At 55.6% G+C, this 27,916-nt stretch overlaps 1 protein-coding gene across 2 annotated transcripts; it reads right to left on the bottom strand.

Annotated features, from left to right (window-relative positions):
* Positions 1-1,906: 1,906 nt before the first annotated feature.
* On the bottom strand, positions 1,907-27,916 carry brsk1b (BR serine/threonine kinase 1b). Of its 2 annotated transcripts, none has more exons than XM_069191778.1 (19): positions 26,571-27,916; positions 24,008-24,102; positions 21,220-21,305; positions 20,807-20,947; positions 18,513-18,629; positions 18,331-18,364; positions 17,321-17,389; positions 16,989-17,135; positions 15,599-15,630; positions 12,352-12,516; positions 11,722-11,819; positions 10,812-10,962; positions 10,105-10,165; positions 8,822-9,491; positions 5,777-5,825; positions 5,425-5,548; positions 4,886-5,087; positions 4,446-4,535; positions 1,907-2,693 (listed from the first exon to the last, which is right to left on the bottom strand). In XM_069191778.1, exons 1-19 carry the CDS (start codon positions 26,659-26,661, stop codon positions 2,527-2,529), a joined length of 2,589 nt encoding a protein of 862 aa, XP_069047879.1. In that variant the 5' UTR covers positions 26,662-27,916; the 3' UTR covers positions 1,907-2,526. The 2 variants fall into 2 exon arrangements, with proteins under 2 accessions (XP_069047879.1, XP_069047880.1); XM_069191779.1 differs by having other exon boundaries at positions 8,822-9,086; positions 26,571-27,914.

Raw genomic sequence — 27,916 nt, 5'->3', positions numbered from 1 at the left:
GTGACCCAGACTGGACCGGCGATCTCTGGACTGTAGGGGTACAGTGTGACCCAGACTTGACCGGCAGTCTCTGGACTGTATTCTATAATTCCACTGGTTTGCTGGTCCGCTGGTCCATGAATTGTTGAAAAGCTTATTTATACTGAGTGGCATGAGACAAAGTGTTATGAAGGAGAAGACATGCACCTATTGAGCATATTGTGTTTCTGTGGCTCATTTGTATTACAGACACCCAGACTCACACAATCCCAGACTCACATGCACACATAGAGACACACACAGACAGACTCAAACAGACATACTCACACTCACACTCTCTCACACACACACAGCCTCTCACAGATTCTCACACTCACACACACCCAGACAGTCACACGCAGACTCTCACACACACTGACACTCACAGACAGACTCACACACTCACAGACAGACAGACATACACACAGTGAAACTCTCACACACACACACTGACACTCACAGACAGACACACACCCACAGACACACACACACAGAAACTCACACACACACACACTCAAACTCACACACACACACACACACTCAAACTCTCACACACACACTGACAGAGGGTGCTGTTTGCGTGGACAGATAAAGACCCAGGTGGTGGACAGAGTCACCAGATCTTCACAGCTGGCCTCCTGCTCTGTCCGTCCCACCCGTCCAGCACCAGGGGGCATGTCCACCCTTCCATGCCCAGTCTTCTCATCCCGGCAGCGCAGCGCAGCCCGGTCAGTACTGACCGCAGTGTCCGGCAGCTCGTCCACACTGCGCCGCCTCTGTCCTGCACTGACCGCAGTGTCCGGCAGCTCGTCCACACTGCGCCGCCTCTGTCCTGCACTGACCGCAGTGTCCAGCGGCTCGTCGATACTGTGCCGCCTCTGTCCTGCACTGACCGCAGTGTCCGACGGCTCGTCCATACTGCTCCGCCTCTGTCCTGCACTGACCGCAGTGTCCAGCGGCTCGTCGATACTGCGCCGCCTCTGTCCTGCACTGACCGCAGTGTCCGGCAGCTCGTCCACACTGCACCGCCTCTGTCCTGCACTGACCGCAGTGTCCAGCGGCTCGTCGATACTGCGCCGCCTCTGTCCTGCACTGACCGCAGTGTCCAGCGGCTCGTCCACACTGCGCCGCCTCTGTCCTGCACTGACCGCAGTGTCCGGCGGCTCGTCCACACTGCGCCGCCTCTGTCCTGCACTGACCGCAGTGTCCGGCGGCTCGTCCACACTGCGCCGCCTCTGTCCTGCACTGACCGCAGTGTCCGGCGGCTCGTCCACACTGCGCCGCCTCTGTCCTGCGCTGACCGCAGTGTCCGGCGGCTCGTCCACACTGCGCCGCCTCTGTCCTGCGCTGACCGCAGTGTCCGGCGGCTCGTCCACACTGCGCCGCCTCTGTCCTGCACTGACCGCAGTGTCCGGCGGCTCGTCCACACTTCGCCGCCTCTGTCCTGCGCTGACCAGTGTCCGGCGGCTCGTCCACACTGCGCCGCCTCTGTCCTGCACTGACCGCAGTGTCCGGCGGCTCGTCCACACTGCGCCGCCTCTGTCCTGCACTGACCGCAGTGTCCAGCGGCTCGTCGATACTGCGCTGCGTCGGTCCTGCACTGACCGCAGTGTCCGGCGGCTCCCCTTTCTGATCCTGACCACGGCGCCCCTGAAGACCGCGGAGTGGGGGGCAGAAGCCCGGGTCAGGGAAGGGGGCGCAGCCAGGGGGCCCCCGAGCCCAGGGGAGCTGGATGACGTCCTGCTGGCGGGGCCGCGGGGCAGGACGGGGGGCCTGGACTGGACTCACAGAGTGGCCACCGGGGGCGCTCTGCCCACAGCCCGAGCCCGGCAGCCCCGCGGAGGACACTGCCCCCCTGTGGTCACGCCCGGAAGTGCCCCGCGGCCCGCGCCGCCACGCTGGCGCCTTCCTCTCGCGCCCCCGGGGAAGAGAGGCGAGACGTTCGCCCGGGCGCAAGGGGCGCCTCGTCTCCAGGCCTGTCTTTGAGCAGGAATTCATCCCAATTGACGCAATAATGACTTAATTGACGACAGACCCCAAGACACCCGGCCTTCCAGGGGCAGGGTGTGACGCCCCTCAGTCATGGAGGTGCTGGGGGTCAGGGGTCAGGGGTCAGAGGGCGCAGGTCAGCAGGCCCTGCTCATTTGGCTTTTCTCCCGTCTTCAGTCTCTGGCGCCGTCCTGCTCGTTGAGGGGTGCAGTACAGTGCAGTCGCCCCACGACGGGGGATGGGGTCCCCAGTGTGTCCTGCAGACGCACAAGCGGGCAGCGATGGGGGCGGGGAGTCAGAGCGCCCCATCGCCGAATTTCCGTGGGGTCCTTGATTCGGGGGGAGGGGTCACCTCCCGATCTCGGTCCGCGGCCAGGCCGCTGCAGATCGCCGATCGCTCCGTCTTTCTCTGTAAGAGGGGGGTGAGGGGAGAGGGGGGGCTCCGTGGTTTTTCTCTGTGGGCCCCGTCGCCAAGGCGATCCCCGTCGCCAAGGCGATCCTTCCTCCAGCGACCCGTTGCTAAGGCTGCGACTGGGTGCCGTTGGACGGGAGCAGGCGGGTCTTGTCCTTCCCAGACCCTCGGCGCTGCAGACCCGACCCGCCTCCTAAGTCCCCCTCCGACCGGCGGGAGTTCTGACGAGTGGGAGTTCCAGGAGGCACCCGGGACAACTGACCGTTCTTCTCATCTGATACAGAGAGAGGGGTTAATACAGACACACTGACTGGACACTCCAGTACATGAACACTGCACTGAGAGAGAGAGGGGTTCATACAGACACACTGACTGGACACTCCAGTACATGAACACTGCACTGAGAGAGAGAGGGGTTAATACACACACACTGACTGGACACTCCAGTACATGAACACTGCACTGAGAGAGAGAGGGGTTAATACACACACACTGACTGGACACTCCAGTACATGAACACTGCACTGAGAGAGAGAGGGGTTCATACAGACACACTGACTGGACACTCCAGTACATGAACACTGCACTGAGAGAGAGAGGGGTTAATACACACACACTGACTGGACACTCCAGTACATGAACACTGCACTGAGAGAGAGAGGGGTTCATACAGACACACTGACTGGACACTCCAGTACATGAACACTGCACTGAGAGAGAGAGGGGTTAATACACACACACTGACTGGACACTCCAGTACATGAACACTGCACTGAGAGAGAGAGGGGTTAATACAGACACACTGACTGGACACTCCAGTACATGAACACTGCACTGAGAGAGAGAGGGGTTAATACACACACACTGACTGGACACTCCAGTACATTAACACTGCACTGAGAGAGAGAGGGGTTCATACAGACACACTGACTGGACACTCCAGTACATGAACACTGCACTGAGAGAGAGGGGTTAATACACACACACTGACTGGACACTCCAGTACATGAACACTGCACTGAGAGAGAGAGGGGTTCATACAGACACACTGACTGGACACTCCAGTACATGAATACTGCACTGAGAGAGAGAGGGGTTAATACAGACACACTGACTGGACACTCCAGTACATGAACACTGCACTGAGAGAGAGAGGGGTTAATACACACACACTGACTGGACACTCCAGTACATTAACACTGCACTGAGAGAGAGAGGGGTTCATACAGACACACTGACTGGACACTCCAGTACATGAACACTGCACTGAGAGAGAGGGGTTAATACACACACACTGACTGGACACTCCAGTACATGAACACTGCACTGAGAGAGAGAGGGGTTCATACAGACACACTGACTGGACACTCCAGTACATGAATACTGCACTGAGAGAGAGAGGGGTTAATACAGACACACTGACTGGACACTCCAGTACATGAACACTGCACTGAGAGAGAGGGGGGTTAATACAGACACACTGACTGGACACTCCAGTACATTAACACTGCACTGAGAGAGAGAGGGGTTAATACAGACACACTGACTGGACACTCCAGTACATTAACACTGCACTGAGAGAGAGAGGGGATAATACACACACACTGACTGGACACTCCAGTACATGAACACTGCGCTGAGAGAGAGAGGGGTTAATACACACACACTGACTGGACACTCCAGTACATGAACACTGCACTGAGAGAGAGAGGGGTTCATACACACACACTGACTGGACACTCCAGTACATGAACACTGCACTGAGAGAGAGAGGGGTTAATACACACACACTGACTGGACACTCCAGTACATGAACACTGCACTGAGAGAGAGAGGGGTTAATACAGACACACTGACTGGACACTCCAGTACATGAACACTGCACTGAGAGAGAGAGGGGTTAATACAGACACACTGACTGGACACTCCAGTACATGAACACTGCACTGAGAGAGAGAGGGGTTAATACACACACACTGACTGGACACTCCAGTACACGAACATTAACAGGGCTGTACAGACTCACCAGCCAGTGCCTGTACAGAGGGTTGGTCATGGGTGCTGAGCAGCTGAGCCTGAATCGTCTCCACCACCCTCTTGAACCTGCGACTGGGTCCTGTGCACACAGACACACAGGCTCAGGGCTGTAGTTTCACATGTCTACTCTGTTGTACATTTCATTACATATCACTGGTCCCGTTAATATCAATCAGTGTCCCTGCCATTCCAAGATTTTTATGCTGAGTGAATGTCTTGCCACTCCACAGATGTGGTGCTACACCTCCACAGAGTTAGAGGAATCTACTGTCCACTGTGTGGAGCCTGGTCTTCTTCCACAGAGATAGAGGAATCTACTGTCCACTGTGTGGAGCCTGGTGCTTGATGGAGTGAAGCCCTTAATCAGCAGATCTTAGGCAGCAGGACCGGGAGAGCAGACTGGACTCGCGCCCCTGACCAGCTCCCTACCTGACAGCAGGGTGAAGGTGACGCTGTAGATCCCACTCTCTCTCTTGCCTTCCCTCTCCCTCTCCCTCTCCCTCTCGCCCTCCGAGTAAGAGATGTCCACCTGGAATTTCACAGGCTTCTGGAAGACTGATGGACCACCGGAGGACTTGTACTCCGCCCGAAAACTGGTCTGAGAGATGACACTGTGACTGAGGGAGGGGATCTGAAAGAGGAAAGAGAGAGGGGGGTTCATACACACACACTGACTGGACACTCCAGTACATGAACACTGCACTGAGAGAGAGAGGGGTTAATACAGACACACTGACTGGACACTCCAGTACATTAACACTGCACTGAGAGAGAGAGAGGGGTTCATACAGACACACTGACTGGACACTCCAGTACATGAACACTGCACTGAGAGAGAGAGGGGTTCATATAGACACACTGACTGGACACTCCAGTACATGAACACTGCACTGATAAAGAAGTCACTGAGAGAGTCCTGGAGAGAAAAGCAAGAGACTGAGTGAGGATGGGATGGCAGAGAGACTTACTGAAAGGAAGGCGTGCACAATGTCAGCTTTGATGGAGCTGAGTGGTTTATCTCTGATCACCACAAAGATCTGCTCCTCCTTCTCTAAACTGATGAAGTTACCAAACCAAGACTTCTTTGCTAGTCTGAGTGAGACAAGAAAGAGAGGGATTAGTAGAAGCATACTGACTGAGAGGGGGGTTAATACACACACAAACTGACTGGACACTCCAGTACATTAACACTGCACTGAGAGAGAGAGGGGTTAATACAGACATGCTGACCTGACACTACAGTACACTAACACCGCACTGAGAGAGAGAGGGGTTAATACACACACACTGGTAGACTGGACACTACAATACAAAACTCACTCTGGACTGGACTCTGGAGTCAAGCTGGACATATCCTCCGATGTTGGCACTGAAAGATTGAGAGGAAAAAACAACAAAAAGCATTAGAAATGACTAAGTTTTCATCATTACTGCAAGAGAGAACAATCCTCTTTCATTACCGTCACAGAGAACGATCCCCTCGTCATTACCACCGTCACAGAGAACGATCCCCTCGTCATTACCACCGTCACAGAGAACGATCCCCTCCTCATTACCACCATCACAGAGAACGATCCCCTCGTCATTACCACCGTCACAGAGAACGATCCCCTCTTCATTACCGCCACAGAGAACGATCCCCTCATCATTACCGCCACAGAGAACGATCCCCTCGTCATTACCACCATCACAGAGAACGATCCCCTCGTCATTACCACCATCACAGAGAACGATCCCCTCGTCATTACCACCATCACAGAGAACGATCCCCTCGTCATTACCACCATCACAGAGAACGATCCCCTCTTCATTACCACCGTCACAGAGAACGATCCCCTCTTCATTACCGCCACAGAGAACGATCCCCTCATCATTACCGCCACAGAGAACGATCCCCTCGTCATTACCACCATCACAGAGAACGATCCCCTCGTCATTACCACCATCACAGAGAACGAGCCCCTCGTCATTACCACCGTCACAGAGAACGAGCCCCTCGTCATTACCACCGTCACAGAGAACGATCCCCTCGTCATTACCGTCACAGAGAACGATCCCCTCGTCATTACCACCATCACAGAGAACGATCCCCTCGTCATTACCACCATCACAGAGAACGATCCCCTCGTCATTACCACCATCACAGAGAACGATCCCCTCGTCATTACCGTCACAGAGAACGATCCCCTCGTCATTACCGTCACAGAGAACGATCCCCTCGTCATTACCACCATCACAGAGAACGATCCCCTCGTCATTACCGTCACAGAGAACGATCCCCTCGTCATTACCACCATCACAGAGAACGATCCCCTCATCAATACTGTCACAGAGAACGATCCCCTCCTCATTACCACCGTCACAGAGAACGATCCCCTCGTCATTACCACCATCACAGAGAACGATCCCCTCGTCATTACCGTCACAGAGAACGATCCCCTCGTCATTACCACCATCACAGAGAACGATCCCCTCGTCATTACCGTCACAGAGAACGATCCCCTCGTCATTACCACCATCACAGAGAACGATCCCCTCATCAATACTGTCACAGAGAACGATCCCCTCCTCATTACCACCGTCACAGAGAACGATCCCCTCGTCATTACCACCATCACAGAGAACGATCCCCTCGTCATTACCACCATCACAGAGAACGATCCTCTCGTCATTACCGTCACAGAGAACGATCCCCTCGTCATTACCACCATCACAGAGAACGATCCCCTCATCATTACTGTCACAGAGAACGATCCCCTCCTCATTACCACCGTCACAGAGAACGATCCCCTCGTCATTACCGTCACAGAGAACGATCCCCTTGTCATTACCGTCACAGAGAACGATCCCCTCGTCATTACCACCATCACAGAGAACGATCCCCTCGTCATTACCACCATCACAGAGAACGATCCCCTCATCATTACTGTCACAGAGAACGATCCCCTCCTCATTACCACCGTCACAGAGAACGATCCCCTCGTCATTACCACCGTCACAGAGAACGATCCCCTCGTCATTTCCGCAACAGAGAACGATCCCCTCGTCATTACCACCATCACAGAGAACGATCCCCTCGTCATTACCACCATCACAGAGAACGATCCCCTCATCATTACCGCCACAGAGAACGATCCCCTAGTCATTACCACCATCACAGAGAACGATCCCCTCGTCATTACCACCGTCACAGAGAACGATCCCCTCGTCATTACCGTCACAGAGAACGATCCCCTCTTCATTACCACCGTCACAGAGAACGATCCCCTCTTCATTACCACCGTCACAGAGAACGATCCCCTCGTCATTACCACCGTCACAGAGAACGATCCCCTCGTCATTACCGTCACAGAGAACGATCCCCTCGTCATTACCACCGTCACAGAGAACGATCCCCTCGTCATTACCGTCACAGAGAACGATCCCCTCGTCATTACCACCGTCACAGAGAACGATCCCCTCTTCATTACCACCGTCACAGAGAACGATCCCCTCGTCATTACCACCGTCACAGAGAACGATCCCCTCTTCATTACCACCGTCACAGAGAACGATCCCCTCGTCATTACCACCGTCACAGAGAACGATCCCCTCGTCATTACCGTCACAGAGAACGATCCCCTCGTCATTACCACCGTCACAGAGAACGATCCCCTCGTCATTACCACCGTCACAGAGAACGATCCCCTCGTCATTACCGCCACAGAGAACGATCCCCTCGTCATTACCGCCATCACAGAGAACGATCCCCTCGTCATTACCACCGTCACAGAGAACGATCCCCTCGTCATTACCACCGTCACAGAGAACGATCCCCTCGTCATTACCACCATCACAGAGAACGATCCCCTCATCATTACCACCATCACAGAGAACGATCCCCTCGTCATTACCACCGTCACAGAGAACGATCCCCTCGTCATTACCACCGTCACAGAGAACGATCCCCTCGTCATTACCGCCACAGAGAACGATCCCTTCGTCATTACCGCCACAGAGAACGATCCCCTCGTCATTACCACCGTCACAGAGAACGATCCCCTTGTCAGAGAACAGATAGACGCACACCAGGAGAGAAGGAGACAGACAGACACAGCAGGAGAGACAGACGCACTGGGAGAGAGAGGGAGACACACACCGGGAGAGGGAGACACACACCGGGAGAGGGAGACAGACACACCGGGAGAGGGAGACAGACACACCGGGAGAGGGAGACAGACAGACACAGCAGGAGAGACAGACGCACCGGGAGAGAGAGGGAGACACACACCAGGAGCCAGACAGACACACCGGGAGAGGGAGACAGACACACCGGGAGAGGGAGACAGACACACCGGGAGAGGGAGACAGACAGGGGCTCCTCACCCTGCAGCTTGCGCCGGTGGAACCGCGGGGAGCCCAGCAGGTTGTTCTTGAAGGAGTTGAGCCGGCTCCTCCAGTGGGCCGAGCTGCTGGCCGCCATGCTGCCGGGGCTGGAGGGGGGGGTGAGGGACAGGGAGCCGCTGCCGGCCCCGGCGCCTTCCGCCCGCGAGGAGGAGGAGGAGGAGGAGGAGGAGGGTGGGGGCGCGTGCACGGGGGTGCCCAGGGGCGTGGGGAGCGGGCTGGCGCGGGGGGAGCCGTGAGGGGTGACCTGCGACAGAGCGGGAGGGTGAGAGGGGTGAGAGGGGTGAGAGGGGTTCGGGTAGACGCACTTGGTGACGGTCTTGAGGACGGAGGGGGGCGGGAAGAAGAAGAAGCGGGGTACGGGGGAGAGGAGCGGCGAGGGCGAGGGCGAGGAGGGGGGCCCCGCCGGCTCCCGCAGGGGCAGGGACTTCATGGACTGCAGGGGGGGCCGCTCGCTGGCCTTGCAGGAGGCCGGCAGGGTCTGGGTTTTGGGGTCCGGCGCGCGCTGGCCGGCCCTGGCGGAGGAGGGGGAGGAGGAGGAGGAGGAAGAGGAAGGGGGGGGGGGCGGAGGCAGCGTCGCGGCCTTGGGGGGGTCCTTGGGCTGGGCGGAGGCGGCGGCAACATCCGATTGGCTGAAGGTGAAAACGGGGCTCTGGGATTGGATGAGGGCAGGAGGGGCGGGGAGGGAGGGAGGGAGGGAGGGGTCGGAGAATGAATGAATGAATGAATGACTGACTGACTGGATGAATGGGTGGAAATGCATGAGTGAACGAAGGGCTCCGAGCCGGCACCAGCGCACGCCGCTGAACCGGGCCTCGAGTGCCGTCTTGGACAGCAGGTACAGACTACGGCTCTGTCGCAGCGTCATCACAGTGCAGACCTGCTCCCGACAGAAACTACCGTGGTATACCGTAGTGCAGTGGTGTACGCTCTGTTGTGGCCGCTTTTCTGGACTGTCAAGAGGCAGGGGTTCGAGCCTAGCAGATGACCTGTACCGGTCAGTGTGGGGGCTCTGACATATCTGGACAGATATTGATCAAGCCCCCTCCGTACGGGCCCAGATCAGACGCCCTGTACCAGCTGCAGGGGACACAGGCCTCAGCACCTCAATGGCCGTAACTACCAAGGGGCTGAGACGAAATCATTCCACGGCTTCACGCCGTGGAAACGTCTGCGTGTCCTTATGTCCGTCTGTGTCTGTCTCGGCGTGTCAGCGTGTCCAGCAGGGCCAGTCGGGAGGCGTGTGTTGGCCGACAGTAACTTACCCTGGGGCTGCTGAGCGGGCTGGAGGACAGTCCTGTGGAGGCCCCACTGACGGAGCGAGACCTGGGGAAAACACAGGGCAAGCTTACAGTCAGCCCCTGCCCCTGCCCCCTGCCCCCGGTCCCCTGCCCCCGGCCCCTGCTCCCGCTCCTGCTCCTGCTCCTGCCCCCGGCCCCCGGCTCCTGCCCCTGCCCCGGCCCCCTGCCCCCGGCCCCCGGCCCCCGGCCCCTGCTCCTGCTCCTGCTCCTGCTCCTGCCCCCGGCCCCCGGCTCCTGCCCCGGCCCCCGGCCCCCTGCCCCCGGCCCCCTGCCCCTGCCCCCTGCCCCCTGTCCCCTGCCCCCTGTCCCCTGCCCCCAGCACCGGCCCCCGTCCCCTGCCCCTGCCCCGTCGCCGGCCCCCTGTCGCCTGCCCCCTGCCTCCTGTCCCCGGCCCCCGTCCCCTGCCCCCAGCACCGGCCCCCTGTCTCCTGCCCCCTGTCTCCTGCCCCCTGCCCCCGGTCCCCTGCCCCCGGCCCCCGGCCCCTGCTCCTGCTCCTGCTCCTGCTCCTGCCCCCTGTCCCCGGCCCCCGGCCCCCGGCCCCCGGCCCCTTGGCCCTGCCCCTGCCCCGGCCCCCGGCCCCCGGCCCCCTGTCCCCTGTCCCCTGTCCCCTGTCCCCTGTCCCCTGTCCCCTGTCCCCTGCCCCTGCCCCTGCCCCCTGCCCTCCCGGTACCTCTGGCTGTGCTGGGCCGTGTCCAGGGCCCGGCGGGGCGGAGTGGGCGAGCCCTGGTCCGTGACGCTCAGGACCTCCATGGACTTCCTCTCCGGGCGGCAGCGGCCGTGGCGGGTCAGCATGGGGGAGTCCACTCGCTTCCTGGGGGGGTCTGGGGGGGCAGACGGGCGAGAGCCGTGTAAGAGAGAGACAGGCAGGCAGGCAGACAGGCAGGCAGGCAGACTTTTCTGCTGATAGAAATAGTGTCTGTCTTCAGCTGTCCTGACCACATGTTCCAGGTGCGCTATCGGGGGGTACAGTGGGGTTCGGCAGCAGCTGTCTGACCGGAAGCCCTTCCAGGGGGTGATCAGGCCAGCCCAGGTCTCCCCTCTGGCTCAGACATGTTTCCTGCTCGCTGCCTCAGGAAGGCTGGAAGTGTTTCGCTCGGGACACCAGTCACCCTGGTTCCTCACTATTCCCCCACCTTCCCTGCGGTCAGCGTTACAGGAGCAGGAAGGCACGAACTTCCGGATCCAGAGAGCCCGTCCCCTCGAGCTGTCGGATCACTGAAGTCCACCCCACCGCTGGCCCACACTGAGGGCTTGGCGGTGCTCATGTTCGTGGGGTTTCCTTGACGTGTTTGTATGGGGGCACACGTGCAAAATAAGCATCTCACTGCAGTGGTGCAGAGGACAATGAACTGGACTGAACTGAGAGACGGGGGACAGGCAGACAGGTAGAGAGACAGGGAGACAGCCAGACGGGGGACAGACATACAAGGAGACAGACAGACAGACAGGTAGAGAGATAGGGAGACAGTCAGACAGGTAGAGAGACGGGGAGACAGACAGACAGACAGGTAGAGAGACGGGGAGACAGGCAGACAGACGGGAGACAGACAGACGGGGGACAGACAGACGGGGGGGCTCACCGATGTCGTTGCGGGGGGGTAGGTCCTCGTCCTCACAGCTGGGGTACCTCTCCTTGCGATCCAGCAGGAGGTAATAGATCATCTTCTCCTGATTGTCCCTGAGACAGAGGAACCACAGGGGGCACTTAACACACAGCACTGACCCCAGTGTCCACAGTAGGCACTTAACACACAACACTGACCCCAGTGCCCACAGAGTTCACTTAACACACAGCACTGACCCCAGTGTCCACAGAGTTCACTTAACACACAGCACTGACCCCAGTGTCCACAGTAGGCACTTAACACACAACACTGACCCCAGTGCCCACAGAGTTCACTTAACACACAGCACTGACCCCAGTGTCCACCTCTAACACCCTCGTCAGGACTGACCCCCAGTGTCCACCTCTAACACCCTCATCAGGACTGACCCCCAGTGTCCACCTCTAACACCCTCGTCAGGACTGACCCCCATGTCCACCTCTAACACCCTCGTCAGGACTGACCCCCAGTGTCCACCTCTAACACCCTCGTCAGGACTGACCCCCCAGTGTCCACCTCTAACACCCTCGTCAGGACTGACCCCCAGTGTCCACCTCTAACACCCTCCCCTCTCCTCTGTCCCTCTGTCCGCCAGCGGTCACTCACTCCTCGCACTGCAGGTCTCGGGTCAGCTTGCCCCGGTCCCGGAAGCAGCCCAGGGAGTGCATGCTCTCCAGCACGTCCGGGTCCAGCTCCGTCAGGGACACGATCCTCTGCAGGGCCACCCGGCGGGGGGGGGGCTGCTCGGGGCAGGGCTCGTTCCTGCTGCCCCTGGGGGGAGAGAGACAGCAAGGGACCTCCTGACACAGCCTGAGGACCAGTGAGCCCGTCTCTCAGTAATAATAATACAGTGTGTGATCTCCTGTCCCAGCCTGAGGAACAGACAGTGAGCCTGTCTCTCAATAATAATAATACAGTGTGTGATCTCCTGACACAGCCTGAGGACCAGTGAGCCCGTCTCTCAATAATAATAATACAGTGTGTGATCTCCTGTCCCAGCCTGAGGAACAGACAGTGAGCCTGTCTCTCAATAATAATAATACAGTGTGTGACCTCCTGTCCCAGCCTGAGGAACAGACAGTGAGCCCGTCTCTCAATAATAATAATACAGTGTGTGATCTCCTGTCCCAGCCTGAGGAACAGACAGTGAGCCTATCTCTCAATAATAATAATACAGTGTGTGATCTCCTGTCCCAGCCTGAGGAACAGACAGTGAGCCTGTCTCTCAGTAATAATAATACAGTGTGTGATCTCCTGTCCCAGCCTGAGGAACAGACAGTGAGCCCGTCTCTCAATAATAATAATACAGTGTGTGATCTCCTGACACAGCCTGAGGACCAGTGAGCCTGTCTCTCTGTAATAATAATACAGTGTGTGATCTCCTGTCCCAGCCTGAGGAACAGACAGTGAGCCTGTCTTTCAATAATAATAATACAGTGTGTGATCTCCTGTCCCAGCTTGAGGAACAGATAGTGAGCCTGTCTCTCAGTAATAATAATACAGTGTGTGATCTCCTGTCCCAGCCTGAGGAACAGACAGTGAGCCCGTCTCTCAATAATAATAATACAGTGTGTGATCTCCTGACACAGCCTGAGGACCAGTGAGCCCGTCTCTCAGTAATAATAATACAGTGTGTGATCTCCTGTCCCAGCCTGAGGAACAGACAGTGAGCCCGTCTCTCAATAATAATAATACAGTGTGTGATCTCCTGTCCCAGCCTGAGGAACAGACAGTGAGCCCGTCTCTCAATAATAATAATACAGTGTGTGATCTCCTGTCCCAGCCTGAGGAACAGACAGTGAGCCCGTCTCTCAATAATAATAATACAGTGTGTGATCTCCTGTCCCAGCCTGAGGAACAGACAGTGAGCCCATCTCTCAATAATAATAATACAGTGTGTGATCTCCTGTCCCAGCCTGAGGAACAGACAGTGAGCCTGTCTCTCAATAATAATAATACAGTGTGTGATCTCCTGTCCCAGCCTGAGACACAGTGAGCCTGTCTCTCAATAATAATAATACAGTGTGTGATCTCCTGTCCCAGCCTGAGGACCAGTGAGCCTGTCTCTCAATAATAATAATACAGTGTGTGACCTCCTGTCCCAGCCTGAGGAACAGACAGTGAGCCCGTCTCTCAATAATAATAATACAGTGTGTGATCTCCTGTCCCAGCCTGAGGAACAGACAGTGAGCCTATCTCTCAATAATAATAATACAGTGTGTGATCTCCTGTCCCAGCCTGAGGAACAGACAGTGAGCCCGTCTCTCAATAATAATAATACAGTGTGTGATCTCCTGTCCCAGCCTGAGGAACAGTGAGTCTGTCTCTCAATAATAATAATACAGTGTGTGATCTCCTGTCCCAGCCTGAGGAACAGACAGTGAGCCTATCTCTCAATAATAATAATACAGTGTGTGATCTCCTGTCCCAGCCTGAGGAACAGACAGTGAGCCCGTCTCTCAATAATAATAATACAGTGTGTGATCTCCTGTCCCAGCCTGAGGAACAGACAGTGAGCCTGTCTCTCAATAATAATAATACAGTGTGTGATCTCCTGTCCCAGCCTGAGGAACAGACAGTGAGCCTGTCTCTCAATAATAATAATACAGTGTGTGATCTCCTGTCCCAGCCTGAGGAACAGACAGTGAGCCTGTCTCTCAATAATAATAATACAGTGTGTGATCTCCTGTCCCAGCCTGAGGAACAGACAGTGAGCCTGTCTCTCAATAATAATAATACAGTGTGTGATCTCCTGTCCCAGCCTGAGGAACAGACAGTGAGCCTGTCTCTCAATAATAATAATACAGTGTGTGATCTCCTGTCCCAGCCTGAGGAACAGACAGTGAGCCTGTCTCTCAATAATAATAATACAGTGTGTGATCTCCTGTCCCAGCCTGAGGAACAGACAGTGAGCCCGTCTCTCAATAATAATGATACAGTGTGTGATCTCCTGTCCCAGCCTGAGGAACAGACAGTGAGCCTGTCTCTCAATAATAATAATACAGTGTGTGATCTCCTGTCCCAGCCTGAGGAACAGACAGTGAGCCTGTCTCTCAATAATAATAATACAGTGTGTGATCTCCTGTCCCAGCCTGAGGAACAGACAGTGAGCCTGTCTCTCAGTAATAATAATACAGTGTGTGATCTCCTGTCCCAGCCTGAGGAACAGACAGTGAGCCTGTCTCTCAATAATAATAATACAGTGTGTGATCTCCTGTCCCAGCCTGAGGAACAGACAGTGAGCCTGTCTCTCAATAATAATAATACAGTGTGTGATCTCCTGTCCCAGCCTGAGGAACAGACAGTGAGCCCGTCTCTCAATAATAATAATACAGTGTGTGATCTCCTGTCCCAGCCTGAGGAACAGACAGTGAGCCTATCTCTCAATAATAATAATACAGTGTGTGATCTCCTGTCCCAGCCTGAGGAACAGACAGTGAGCCAGCCTCTCAATAACAATACAGTGTGATCTACTCAGAGATCACTAGTAGATTCTGGGTCACCCTACAGACCAGAGATCACCGATCCAGTCTAGGTCACACTGTAACCCCACAGTCCAGAGATTGCTGGTCCAGTCTGGGTCACACTGTGCCCCTACAGTCCAGAGATCACTGGTCCAGTCTGGGTCACACTGTACCCCTACAGTCCAGAGATCGCTGGTCCAGTCTGGGTCACACTGTACCCCTACAGTCCAGAGATCGCCGGTCCAGTCTGGGTCACACTGTACCCCTACAGTCCAGAGATCGCCGGTCCAGTCTGGGTCACACTGTACCCCTACAGTCCAGAGATCGCCGGTCCAGTCTGGGTCACACTGGTATGTACGCAGAACAAGAATATTAAAATCCATACTCACAAATACCAGGAATGCTTCTGAATTTCTTCCAGCTTTAAAAAAGAGAGAACAGAAGTAGAAATATCGATTAATTTAATCTCCACTTGAAATAGAATACTCTTTCCCTGTCTCTGTCCCCCTTCTCCTCTCTCTCTCTCTCCTCTCCCTCTCTCCCTCTCCCTGTCTCTGCCCCTCTCCTCTCTCTCAATTAAATGCTGTATTTTTCAAGGTGCTTTATTAGCATGACCGATGGGTACAATCAGTGTTGCCAAAGCGAATGAAAATAATAAAATCATGGAACAAAACAAAAAATAGAAGTAAAATAAAATCTACAGACGTTTACAACAAAGACATATAAAATATTTACATGTCCCTCTGTCTCACCGTCAGTCTCTTGTCAGGGTTGACCTCGATCATGCCCCTCTCCCCTCTCTCTCTCCTCTCTCCTCTCCCTCTCTCTGTCCCTCTCCTCTCCCTGTCCCTCTCCTCTCTCTCTCCCCTCTCCCTCTCTCTCCCCTCTCCTCTCCCTGTCCCTCTCCTCTCCCTCTCCCTGCCCCTCCTCTGTCTCACCGTCAGTCTCTTGTCAGGGTTGACCTCGATCATGCCCCTCTCCCTCTCTCTGTCCCTCTCCTCTCTCCCTGTCCCTCTCCCTGTCCCTGTCCCTCTCCTCTCCCTGTCTCTGCCCCTCTCCCTGTCCCTCCTCTGTCTCACCGTCAGTCTCTTGTCAGGGTTGACCTCGATCATGCCCCTCCCCCTCTCTCTCCCCTCTCTCCTCTCCCTCTCTCTGTCCCTCTCCTCTCTCTGTCCCTCTCCTCTCACCTCTCTCTGTCCCTCTCCTCTCACCTCTCTCTCCTCTCCCTCTCTCTGTCCCTCTCCTCTCTCTCTGTCCCCTCTCCCTGTCCCTCTCCCTGTCCCTCTCCCTGTCCCTCCTCTGTCTCACCGTCAGTCTCTTGTCGGGGTTGACCTCGATCATGCCCCTCTCCCTCTCTCTGTCCCTCTCTCTGTCCCTCTCTCTGTCCCTCTCTCTGTCTCTGCCCCTCTCCCTGTCCCTCCTCTGTCTCACCGTCAGTCTCTTGTCAGGGTTGACCTCGATCATGCCCCTCTCCCTCTCTCTGTCCCTCTCCTCTCCCTGTCCCTGCCCCTCTCCCTGTCCCTGTCCCTGTCCCTCCTCTGTCTCACCGTCAGTCTCTTGTCAGGGTTGACCTCGATCATGCCCCTCTCCATCTCTCTCCCCTCTCCTCTCCCTGTCCCTCTCCTCTCCCTGTCCCTGTCCCTGTCCCTCCTCTGTCTCACCGTCAGTCTCTTGTCAGGGTTGACCTCGATCATGCCCCTCTCCATCTCTCTCCCCTCTCCTCTCCCTGTCCCTCTCCTCTCCCTGTCCCTGCCCCTCTCCCTCTCCCTCCTGTCTCACCGTCAGTCTCTTGTCAGGGTTGACCTCGATCATGCCCCGCAGGAGGGACTGGCAGTCCGGGGGGATGAAGTGTGGCATGTGGAACACGCCGCTCTTCACTTTCTCCAGCAGCTGCCGCAGGTTGTCGTGGTCGAACGGCAGCGCCCCCTGCAGGGAGAGAGAGAGAGAGCACTGCAGCTGGACAGACGGGCGCGAGGCAGAGAGAGATGATCCGACGCGCGGAGAGGCAGGGAAACAGCCGGAGCGACAGAGAGACGGCTGAGGGGAGGGACGTGAACCGAGACACGAGGAGGCAGAGAGACACGGGGACAGAAAGAGCGACGTCATCTCACCACCAGCAGAGCGAAGAGGATGACCCCGCAGCTCCAGACGTCCGCCCTCCGCCCGTCGTACTTCTCCCCCTGCAGCACAAGGGGGCGCTCTTCAGCACACGGCATCAACCAGCATCATTCACTTCTTATGGCAGCAGCAAACCAATATCACACATTACAGTTCACGTCATCGAATCTTTGAGGAAGTGTGTGAGATCTGGGCTGTGCACCACAGTGAGTCACTACAGCTCTGTACACACGGGGCCTGTGCACCACAGTGAGTCACTACAGCTCTGTACACACAGGGCCTGTGCACCACAGTGAGTCACTACAGCTCTGTACACACAGGGCCTGTGCACCACAGTGAGTCACTACAGCTCTGTACACACGGGGCCTGTTTGCACTACAATGAGACACTACAGCTCTGTACAAACTGGGTCTGTGCACCACACTGAGACACTACAGCTCTGTACACACTGGGTCTGTATGCACTACAATGAGACACTACAGCTCTGTACACACTGGGTCTGTGTGCACTACAATGAGACACTACAGCTCTGTACACACTGGGTCTGTTTGCACCAGTGACCAGTAACTCACTACAGCTCTGTACACACTGGGCCTGCTTGCACTACAGTGAGACATTAACGCTCTGCACACACTGGTCCTGTCTATATAAGACAGTACTAGAATTATAAATGGATTCTTCTGTAAGAGGACAAAGGACACACAGGCCTCTCTCCTGTCTTGAAAACTCAGTGTGTCAGAGAACTCAGTGTGTCCTGTACTGCACAGAACGCCATCAGGGTATTAAATGCAGAAAGGGGTTCCCAGACGTGTCCCCGAAACCGCTGGATCGGGGCCAGGGGAGAGACAAAGCTGAGATTTATAGAGTTCCTGAACTCGCTTCTGGAATTTCCTAAACGGGGTTCGCCAGCAGGATGACACATCGAAATGGGGCGACAGGCGCACAGGACGTTAAAACCCCACCTTCTCCCCATAGTATGAGGGACCACAGTCGGGGGACTCACCCGGATAACTTCGGGACAGGCGTAGTGTGGGGACCTGCAGGGGCAACGGACACACAGCTCAATGAATAACATTCATTTACTGTCGGAAACCGAACGCAGCCACAGGCAGCGGAGCGGCCTTGCGACAACAAGGAGAGCGAAACTGGGCACAGACGCGCCCCGGGCCTCCGTGCTGGACTCACCCGCAGCTCGTCTCCAGCAGGCTGTCTCCCACCTGCAGCGAGGCCATCCCGAAATCCGCGATCCGGATGTTGTTCTTCTCGTCCAGCAGCAGGTTCTCCGGCTTCAGGTCCCTGTGGCTGAGAGACGTCCGCAGGGACGGGGTGACATTACAGTCCGTGCCCTCCCCTCCTCCCACATTCCCTCCCCCTGATGCACCGCCACTGGGAACAGCGGGCCTGAGCTGAACCGGCTCAGGTCCGACCGCCAGACAAGATCTCCAGCCGACTTTCCTGCCACTTTCACTCCGAAGGGGCTACGCCTCAGCCCACAGACCCCCTGAACTACAATCCGCGCGGGGTCACGCCGTCACGACGAGCGCCCCGGAGCACAGACGCGAGAGGACAAGCGACCCGCGTTCCGGCTTCGGCAAGACGCCCGAGGTCTCTCGGGTCCAATTCGACCCGGCCCGCCGGGCGTGAGCATCTGCAGACTCTGTGCGAGAATCACGACAGCCGTGGGCCCGGCTCCGCGTGCGAGCCGAGCGCCGGACAGAACGAGGGAAGACGGGCGAAGGTGGAGGGAACGCCGGGCGAACGATTTCAGGGCCACGTATGAGCGACGGGCGAAATGAGGGGCGCAAGGATGGGAGGAGTATTTGTGAATGATGGGAGATGGATGGAGTAGGCGATTGATGGGCGAACTACGGGCAGATGACAGTGTATGACCAATGGGCGAATGTGAATGATGGGCCAACGACGGGCGACCGACGGGCGACCGATGGGCGACCGATGGGCGACCGATGGGCGACCGATGGGCGACTGTGAATGATGGGCGACCGATGGGTGAACGTGAACGATGGGCGACCGATGGGCGAATGATGGGCGACCGATGCGCGACCGATGGGTGAATGTGAACGGTGGGCGACCTAAGGGCGATTGATGGGCGACTGATGGGCGAGCGTGAATGAGGGGCGACCGATGGATGAATAATGGGCGAACGATGGATGAATGATGGACGAACGATGGATGAATGATGGGCGAACGATGGATGAATGATGGGCGATGGGCGAACTACGGGAGGGTTCTGAGAGAATGATAGGTGATCTCTGACCAAACGATAAGTGGACAATGTGTGAACTATGGACAGACGATAGTTTCTTCCTCTTTTCTTCAGGATTGTCCAGTGTTCGTAAGGTCTGGGAAGCAGCTCTTTAACTGGATGGTCACGGCTCGCACCTGGGACTCTTGCTGAACTCTGACCTGGGTCTCTCGCCACGGCAGGCAATCACGAAGGGTTAAAACATGAGGAGGCCACTCGGAGAGAGAGAAATTTCCGATCGGGGAAACGGATGCATCTTTTGGGAGTATCCTCATGTCCTCTGGCTGGATCACTGGATCCTGGCTCGTCAATTATGTGGAGCTCCTGACTGCTGGGACCTGCGACTCCAGTCGAGTCCAGGGGTCATCTTGGGGTGTGCCTGCCGACGCAGGGGGGATCCACTGTTCACTATAATGGCCGTTTGGGGATGAACCGGCCTGTTCTTGACAAACGGATCCCCGCAGTTCTGCACAGATCACACAGCAGAACAGAGGAGATCTTTGCTTCTCGGCCTCCAGAAGATGGAAGACGATGGAGCCCCTTCACAAGCAATGGCTGTCCGACTTGTCTCTTTTCCAGCGCAGACCAAGAGGTGCCCAAGGCCGCGTTTCTGACCCCACCCAGGTCACGCCAGGCCAAATCCCACGAGACCACTGCAACAGCACCATCGGCACGGTTCAGCAGGAGGTCCGGAATAAATCAGGACTCCCCCAGATCCCAAGGGTGCCAGAATCCGACTCCCAGAAGGAGCTGCTCGGCTGGCCGGAGACACTCCAGTGGAGAGGCGAGGGACAAACGGACAGGACTGGAGAACGAGCTCTGTGCAGAAGCCAATCTAGGCTGTTCTGGTGAAAGGAGGCTCAGGTTGGCCTTGCTCCTCGTGTAGCGCAACGGTCAACACGCGCAGCTGAAATTCCAGCTGAAGAGGGTAGGAATTCCAGCTGTGAAACATGGCAGGGAACATCCACCCATTTCCCGACATCCCGGGCAGGATCACGGGTCGTCCCGCTGTTCTCACACGGAACGAGTTGTTCAAGAAGTTACAGCAGCAAACAGTTATTCAGTACAGCAGATCTGACAGCCTGCTGCTGCAGGAACTCTTCCCGATCGGATTCTGGGAACAAATCCCCATAGTCCTGTCTCTCCGTTTCCCTGCATGTCATCCCCCTCTAGCTGGACTAAAGGAACGCACCCCCACCGACACACACACACTCACCAGATGGAGTGACTGTGACAGAAGTCCAGGGCGGAGATTATCTGTCGGAAGAACTTCCTGGCTTCCTTGGGAGTGAGCCGGCCCTTTTTCACCAGGTAGTCAAACAGCTCTCCCCCAGACACATGCTCCAGAACCAGGTACCTGAATTAGACAGGCAGTCCATCAACACTGAGAGAGAGGGGCGAATACTGACACACTGCAGACTGGACTGCAGAGGGGGATTCGCGAGATGTTGGAATAAATGAATGGCATCCCTTCTGCTGTGAACTGTGATCATCATTAGAAAGTTTTGGAATGAAACATCAGTTACAACTGTAGCAAACCACAACCCAGCTTTCAAGCAATGACCCTTGTGAGGTGACGTGCAGGGATGAGCAGAAGTAGCAGGACTCTGTGCCCCTTGAGGAACTTACAGATACTTGTTGTTTTCATAAACATCATGCAGCTTCAGCACGTGAGGATGTTCAATCAGCTTCAGAATAGCAATCTCTCTCTCCACCTGCACAGCGACAGAGACCAGGAGAAGTCATCTAGAGCACAGGGACTCAATGAACTGTCCACGCAGACTGTTAAAATGGACTATCAGTCCAAATGGACTGTCAGTGTCTGATCTCTAGAGCTCTGGGACTGGGCCGTGTCAGTAAACTCCACACACACTGTCAGTGTCTGATCTCTAGAGCTCTGGGACTGGACCGTGTCAGTAAACTCCACACACACTGTCAGTGTCTGATCTCTAGAGCTCTGGGACTGGGCCGTGTCAGTAAACTCCACACACACTGTCAGTGTCTGATCTCTAGAGCTCTGGGACTGGGCCGTGTCAGTAAACTCCACACACACTGTCAGTGTCTGATCTCTAGAGCTCTGGGACTGGGCCGTGTCAGTAAACTCCACACACACTGTCAGTGTCTGATCTCTAGAGCACTGGGACTGGGCCGTGTCAGTAAACTCCACACACACTGTCAGTGTCTGATCTCTAGAGCTCTGGGACTGGGCCGTGTCAGTAAACTCCACACACACTGTCAGTGTCTGATCTCTAGAGCTCTGGGACTGGGCCGTGTCAGTAAACTCCACACACACTGTCAGTGTCTGATCTCTAGAGCACCGGGACTGGGCCGTGTCAGTAAACTCCACACACACTGTCAGTGTCTGATCTCTAGAGCTCCGGGACTGGGCCGTGTCAGTAAACTCCACACACACTGTCAGTGTCTGATCTCTAGAGCTCTAGGACTGGGCCGTGTCAGTAAACTCCACACACACTGTCAGTGTCTGATCTCTAGAGCTCTGGGACTGGGCCGTGTCAGTAAACTCCACACACACTGTCAGTGTCTGATCTCTAGAGCTCTGGGACTGGGCTGTGTCAGTAAACTCCACACACACTGTCAGTGTCTGATCTCTAGAGCTCTGGGACTGGGCCGTGTCAGTAAACTCCACACACACTGTCAGTGTCTGATCTCTAGAGCTCTGGGACTGGGCCGTGTCAGTAAACTCCACACACTGTCAGTGTCTGATCTCTAGAGCTCTGGGACTGGGCCGTGTCAGTAAACTCCACACACACTGTCAGTGTCTGATCTCTAGAGCTCTGGGACTGGGCCGTGTCAGTAAACTCCACACACACTGTCAGTGTCTGATCTCTAGAGCTCTGGGACTGGGCCGTGTCAGTAAACTCCACACACACTGTCAGTGTCTGATCTCTAGAGCTCTGGGACTGGGCCGTGTCAGTAAACTCCACACACTGTCAGTGTCTGATCTCTAGAGCACCGGGACTGGGCTGTGTCAGTAAACTCCACACACACTGTCAGTGTCTGATCTCTAGAGCTCTGGGACTGGGCCGTGTCAGTAAACTCCACACACACTGTCAGTGTCTGATCTCTAGAGCACTGGGACTGGGCTGTGTCAGTAAACTCCACACACACTGTCAGTGTCTGATCTCTAGAGCACCGGGACTGGGCTGTGTCAGTAAACTCCACACACACTGTCAGTGTCTGATCTCTAGAGCTCTGGGACTGGGCCGTGTCAGTAAACTCCACACACACTGTCAGTGTCTGATCTCTAGAGCTCTGGGACTGGGCCGTGTCAGTAAACTCCACACACACTGTCAGTGTCTGATCTCTAGAGTTCTGGGACTGGGCCGTGTCAGTAAACTCCACACACACTGTCAGTGTCTGATCTCTAGAGCCCTGGGACTGGGCTGTGTCAGTAAACTCCACACACACTGTCAGTGTCTGATCTCTAGAGCACTAGGACTGGGCCGTGTCAGTAAACTCCACACACACTGTCAGTGTCTGATCTCTAGAGTTCTGGGACTGGGCCGTGTCAGTAAACTCCACACACACTGTCAGTGTCTGATCTCTAGAGCACTAGGACTGGGCCGTGTCAGTAAACTCCACACACACTGTCAGTGTCTGATCTCTAGAGCACCGGGACTGGGCCGTGTCAGTAAACTCCACACACACTGTCAGTGTCTGATCTCTAGAGCTCTAGGACTGGGCCGTGTCAGTAAACTCCACACACACTGTCAGTGTCTGATCTCTAGAGCACTGGGACTGGGCTGTGTCAGTAAACTCCACACACACTGTCAGTGTCTGATCTCTAGAGCACCGGGACTGGGCCGTGTCAGTAAACTCCACACACACTGTCAGTGTCTGATCTCTAGAGCTCTGGGACTGGGCTGTGTCAGTAAACTCCACACACACTGTCAGTGTCTGATCTCTAGAGCACCGGGACTGGGCTGTGTCAGTAAACTCCACACACACTGTCAGTGTCTGATCTCTAGAGCACTGGGACTGGGCTGTGTCAGTAAACTCCACACACACTGTCAGTGTCTGATCTCTAGAGCACTGGGACTGGGCCGTGTCAGTAAACTCCACACACACTGTCAGTGTCTGATCTCTAGAGCTCTGGGACTGGGCCGTGTCAGTAAACTCCACACACACCGTCAGTGTCTGATCTCTAGAGCTCTGGGACTGGGCCGTGTCAGTAAACTCCACACACACTGTCAGTGTCTGATCTCTAGAGCACCGGGACTGGGCTGTGTCAGTAAACTCCACACAGACTATAAGTAGATTCTATGCATTTCATTTTTGCATTTTCTATATATTTACATTTACTTATGAATGTAAAGCTTGTCTTCTGTATATCTATATTTCCTAAGATTGAGTAAAAATAATAAGACGAAGATTAAGCATACTATTTTTGCATTACCTTCATTAAGACAGATTCTGAAAGCTTTTCTCTGTTGACAATCTTGATGGCCACCTTTTGTCCTGTGATGCAGTGAACACCCAGCTTCACCAGCCCTGAGAGATTAAATCACACTGATTTAAATCTGCACTGAGAGAGAAAGGGGTTAATACAGACACACTGACTGGACACTAGCCCAGTGTGACCCAGACTGGACCAGTGATCTCTGCAGGGTTACAGTGTGACCCAGACTGGACCAGTGATGTCTGGACTGTAGGGGTACAGACTGACCCAGACTGGACCAGTGATCTCTGGACTGTAGGGGTACAGTGTGACCCAGACTTGACCAGTGATCTCTGGACTGTAGGGGTACAGACTAACCCAGACTGGACCAGTGATCTCTGGACTTTAGGGGTACAGTGTGACCCAGACTGGACCAGCGATCTCTGGACTGGAGGGGTACAGTGTGACCCAGACTGGACCGGCGATCTCTGGACTGTAGGGGTACAGTGTGACCCAGACTGGACCGGCGATCTCTGGACTGTAGGGGTACAGTGTGACCCAGACTGGACCAGTGATCTCTGGACTGTGGGGGTACAGTGTGACCCAGACTGGACCAGTGATCTCTGGACTGGAGGGGTACAGTGTGACCCAGACTGGACCGGTGATCTCTGGACTGTGGGGTTACAGTGTGACCCAGACTGGACCGGTGATCTCTGGACTGTAGGGGTACAGTGTGACCAGACTGGACCGGCGATCTCTGTATATCTGTTGGGTTTACTGTGCTGTGCTTTAGACCTCATCTCTCTGGGATATATTACACTTTACTGTGCTTTTACCCTGATCTCACTGCACTCTCTGCACTGTACTGTTTACTCTGGTCTTCATGGGCTTTTGTACACTGCACATTGAGGTCACTGTGATTTAGTACTCTTTACCGTGAAACATTACAACATCTTCCTACACACATACCTTTTCTTGCGCACACGTATATCAGTGTACAGACTGTACAACAGAATATGTAACTCAGCTACAGACATAGATAACCACACATCTCTCCAGAAGGAATACAACACTCTACTCAAATACAGTGACACACACCTCTATACACACACAGAGTAACACAACTCTATTCACACACACAAACACACACCTCTATACACACACACACACAGTAACACACCTCTATACACACACAGAGTAACACAACTCTATTCACACACACAAACACACACCTCTACACACACACAGTAACACACCTCTGTTAACACTCACAATAACCGTGTTACTGTGTGTGAATAGAGGTGTGTGTTTGTGTGTGTGTGTATAGAAGTGTGTTACTGTTTGCGTATAGAAGTGTGTTATTGTATGTGTGAATAGAGGTGTGTGTTACTGTGTGTGTGTAAAGAGGTGTGTGTTACTGTGTCTGTGAATAGAGGTGTGTGTTACTGTGTGTGTTACTGTGTGTGTGGATAGAGGTGTGTTACTGTGTGTGAATAGAGGTGTGTTACTGTGTGTGTGTACAGAGGTGTGTGTTACTGTGTGTGGATAGAGGTGTGTGTTACTGTGTGTGTTACTGTGTGTATAGAGGTGTGTGTTACTGTGTCTGTGAATAGAGGTGTGTATTACTGTGTGTGTGTATAGAGGTGTGTGTTACTGTGTGTGTGTATAGAGGTGTGTGTTACTGTGTGTGAATAGAGATGTGTATTACTGTGTGTGTGTGTATAGAGGTGTGTGTTACTGTGTGTGTGAATAGACTTGTGTACCTCTATCCACACACAGTAAGACACACCTCTATTCACACACACAGTAACACACACCTCTATACACACAGTAACACACACCTCTATCCACACACCTCTGTACACACACACAGTAACACACACCTCTGTACACACACACAGTAACACACACCTCTATACACACACAGTAACACACACAGTAACACACACCTCTATCCACACACAGTAACACACACCTCTGTACACACACAGTACCACACACCTCTGTACACACAGTAACACACACCTCTATCCACACACAGTAACACACACCTCTATCCACACACAGTAACACACACACAGTAACACACACCTCTATACAGACACACAGTAAGACACACCTCTATACACACACCTCTATCCACACACAGTAACACACACCTCTATACACACACACAGTAACACACACCTCTGTACACACACCTCTGTACACACACAGTAACACACACCTCTATACACACACACAGTAATACACACCTCTATACACACAGTAACACACACCTCTATACACACACACAGTAATACACACCTCTATACACACAGTAACACACACCTCTATACACACACACAGTAACACACACCTCTGTACACACACAGTAACACACACCTCTATACACACACCTCTGTACACACACAGTAACACACACCTCTATCCACACACAGTAACACACACCTCTATCCACACACACAATGGCTGCAGCTCCTCATCACCTCACGCCGCAGTAGCCCCGCGGCCCAGCACAGCGCTCTGTCTCATCCGATCCTGAAACCGTCCCCCCCCGAACCCCGGCGGGGGCCCCTACCCGTCTGGCCCTTGCCCAGCGTCTTCTCCAGGCGGTAGGGCCCCACATACTGCGCGCACTGCGTGAGGCCCGAGCTCTCCTTGCCGCTCATGCTGCGAGTCTCCTCCTCTGCCGGCCGGGCGGCAGCGCCGGTGCCAGGACCCGCAAGGTCGGGCTCTTCCAGCGGGGGGGGCGGCGCTGGGATGGGTTGTGGTGTTGTTGTTGTTGTTGTTGTTGTAGTTGTCGTTTGTCTGTCTTTTCTTCTCGCTCGCTTGCTCTTCTCCCTACCTGAAGCAGGCTACCTAATCGCGTACACGCGCGTCAGAGGCTCCAGATACCCGTCCGGGGTTACATGTCGGGCCGGGGGGAGGAGGGGTGATGGGGGGGTGGGGAGGGTGTCGTTATCGTGGCCTAGAACCGGCCGGACTCTTCCCGTCCGACACAGCGCCGGACCATGCCGTCAGCAGACGCGCCGAGAGCGGCGCAGTCCGGGCGTCCTGTCCCCCAGGCTCCTGACGGGATGTTGGGCCGGCCGGGGTAGGTAGGTAGGTGGGTGGGTGAGGGGAGGGGGAGGAGGAGGAGGAGGAGGGGTGGGGGACGACAGGCGGGCCGCGGAGGTGACAGCGGGGGAGACCCGGGAGGCGGGGAGGCGACGCCGAGAGCACAACAGAGGTGAAAGGGATCAGGAGCCGCGCCGGGCTGCGGGCTGCGGGCTGCGGGCTGCGGGGGTCACAGAGCGAAAGCAGGCTGCCCCACTCGCCCCCCCGCCTGCGGACACGCGTGGACGGACCGCAAAGGCATTTCTGCCGAACGCGAAGGAATAAATGTGCCGGTACAGCCCCCCCTCCTCTCTCTCTTCCCACCTCTCCCCGCCCCTGCGCTCCCGTCGCCGGCGACCCTCCCTGAGGCTCCGGGACACCGGCGGTACCGGCGGCGGTGTGGGGGCGCGTCGGGCTCCGCGGGCCGCGGCTGGAGGGGCCTCGGTCCCCCGCCCGGCTCTGAGCGCCACAGCGGAGCTGCCTCTAGGATGCCGGGCTCAGCAGCATCCTTCCTGCGCCTCTCCTCCGCACCGCCCTCCCTCCTCCCTGCCTGCCTGCCTGCCTCTCGGCTGCTCTCGGTCTCCCTGCGCCGCGCAGATCACGGCCGCGCTCGTCCGCCCATCATGCCGGCAGCGCTCTCGCCTGGTCTCCGGGGCTGCGGTGCTCGGTGTCCGCCGGTCCGTCCCTGCCGCTGCTCTCCGGCTCCTCGCGTCTATTCTTCACCCAGGACAGCATCAGCATCCGGGTCCCTCCGTCATCATCATCATCACCCCCCTTCCTCCCCTCCTCCCTCGTGCACGTTTCTCCATCACTCACAGCCCCCCCCCA

The sequence above is a fragment of the Lepisosteus oculatus genome, chromosome 7 (genome assembly GCF_040954835.1).
Source record: "Lepisosteus oculatus isolate fLepOcu1 chromosome 7, fLepOcu1.hap2, whole genome shotgun sequence".
In the NCBI taxonomy this organism is placed as follows: Eukaryota; Metazoa; Chordata; class Actinopteri; order Semionotiformes; family Lepisosteidae; genus Lepisosteus; species Lepisosteus oculatus.
This window is presented reverse-complemented; position numbering and strand designations above follow the sequence as displayed.

What these genes read in the sequence shown, in the direction of transcription:
- brsk1b (XM_069191778.1), bottom strand. Translation starts at nt 26,661, where the DNA reads ATGAGCGGCAAGGAGAGCTCGGGCCTCACGCAGTGCGCGCAGTATGTG. An exon ending in CTGCTGGAGACGAGCTGCGG is followed by an intron (nt 18,365 to 18,512) that starts GTGAGTCCAGCA and finishes TTGCCCCTGCAG; the next exon opens with GTCCCCACACTACGCCTGTC. An exon ending in ACGGCCCAGCACAGCCAGAG is followed by an intron (nt 10,166 to 10,811) that starts GTACCGGGAGGG and finishes TGTTTTCCCCAG; the next exon opens with GTCTCGCTCCGTCAGTGGGG.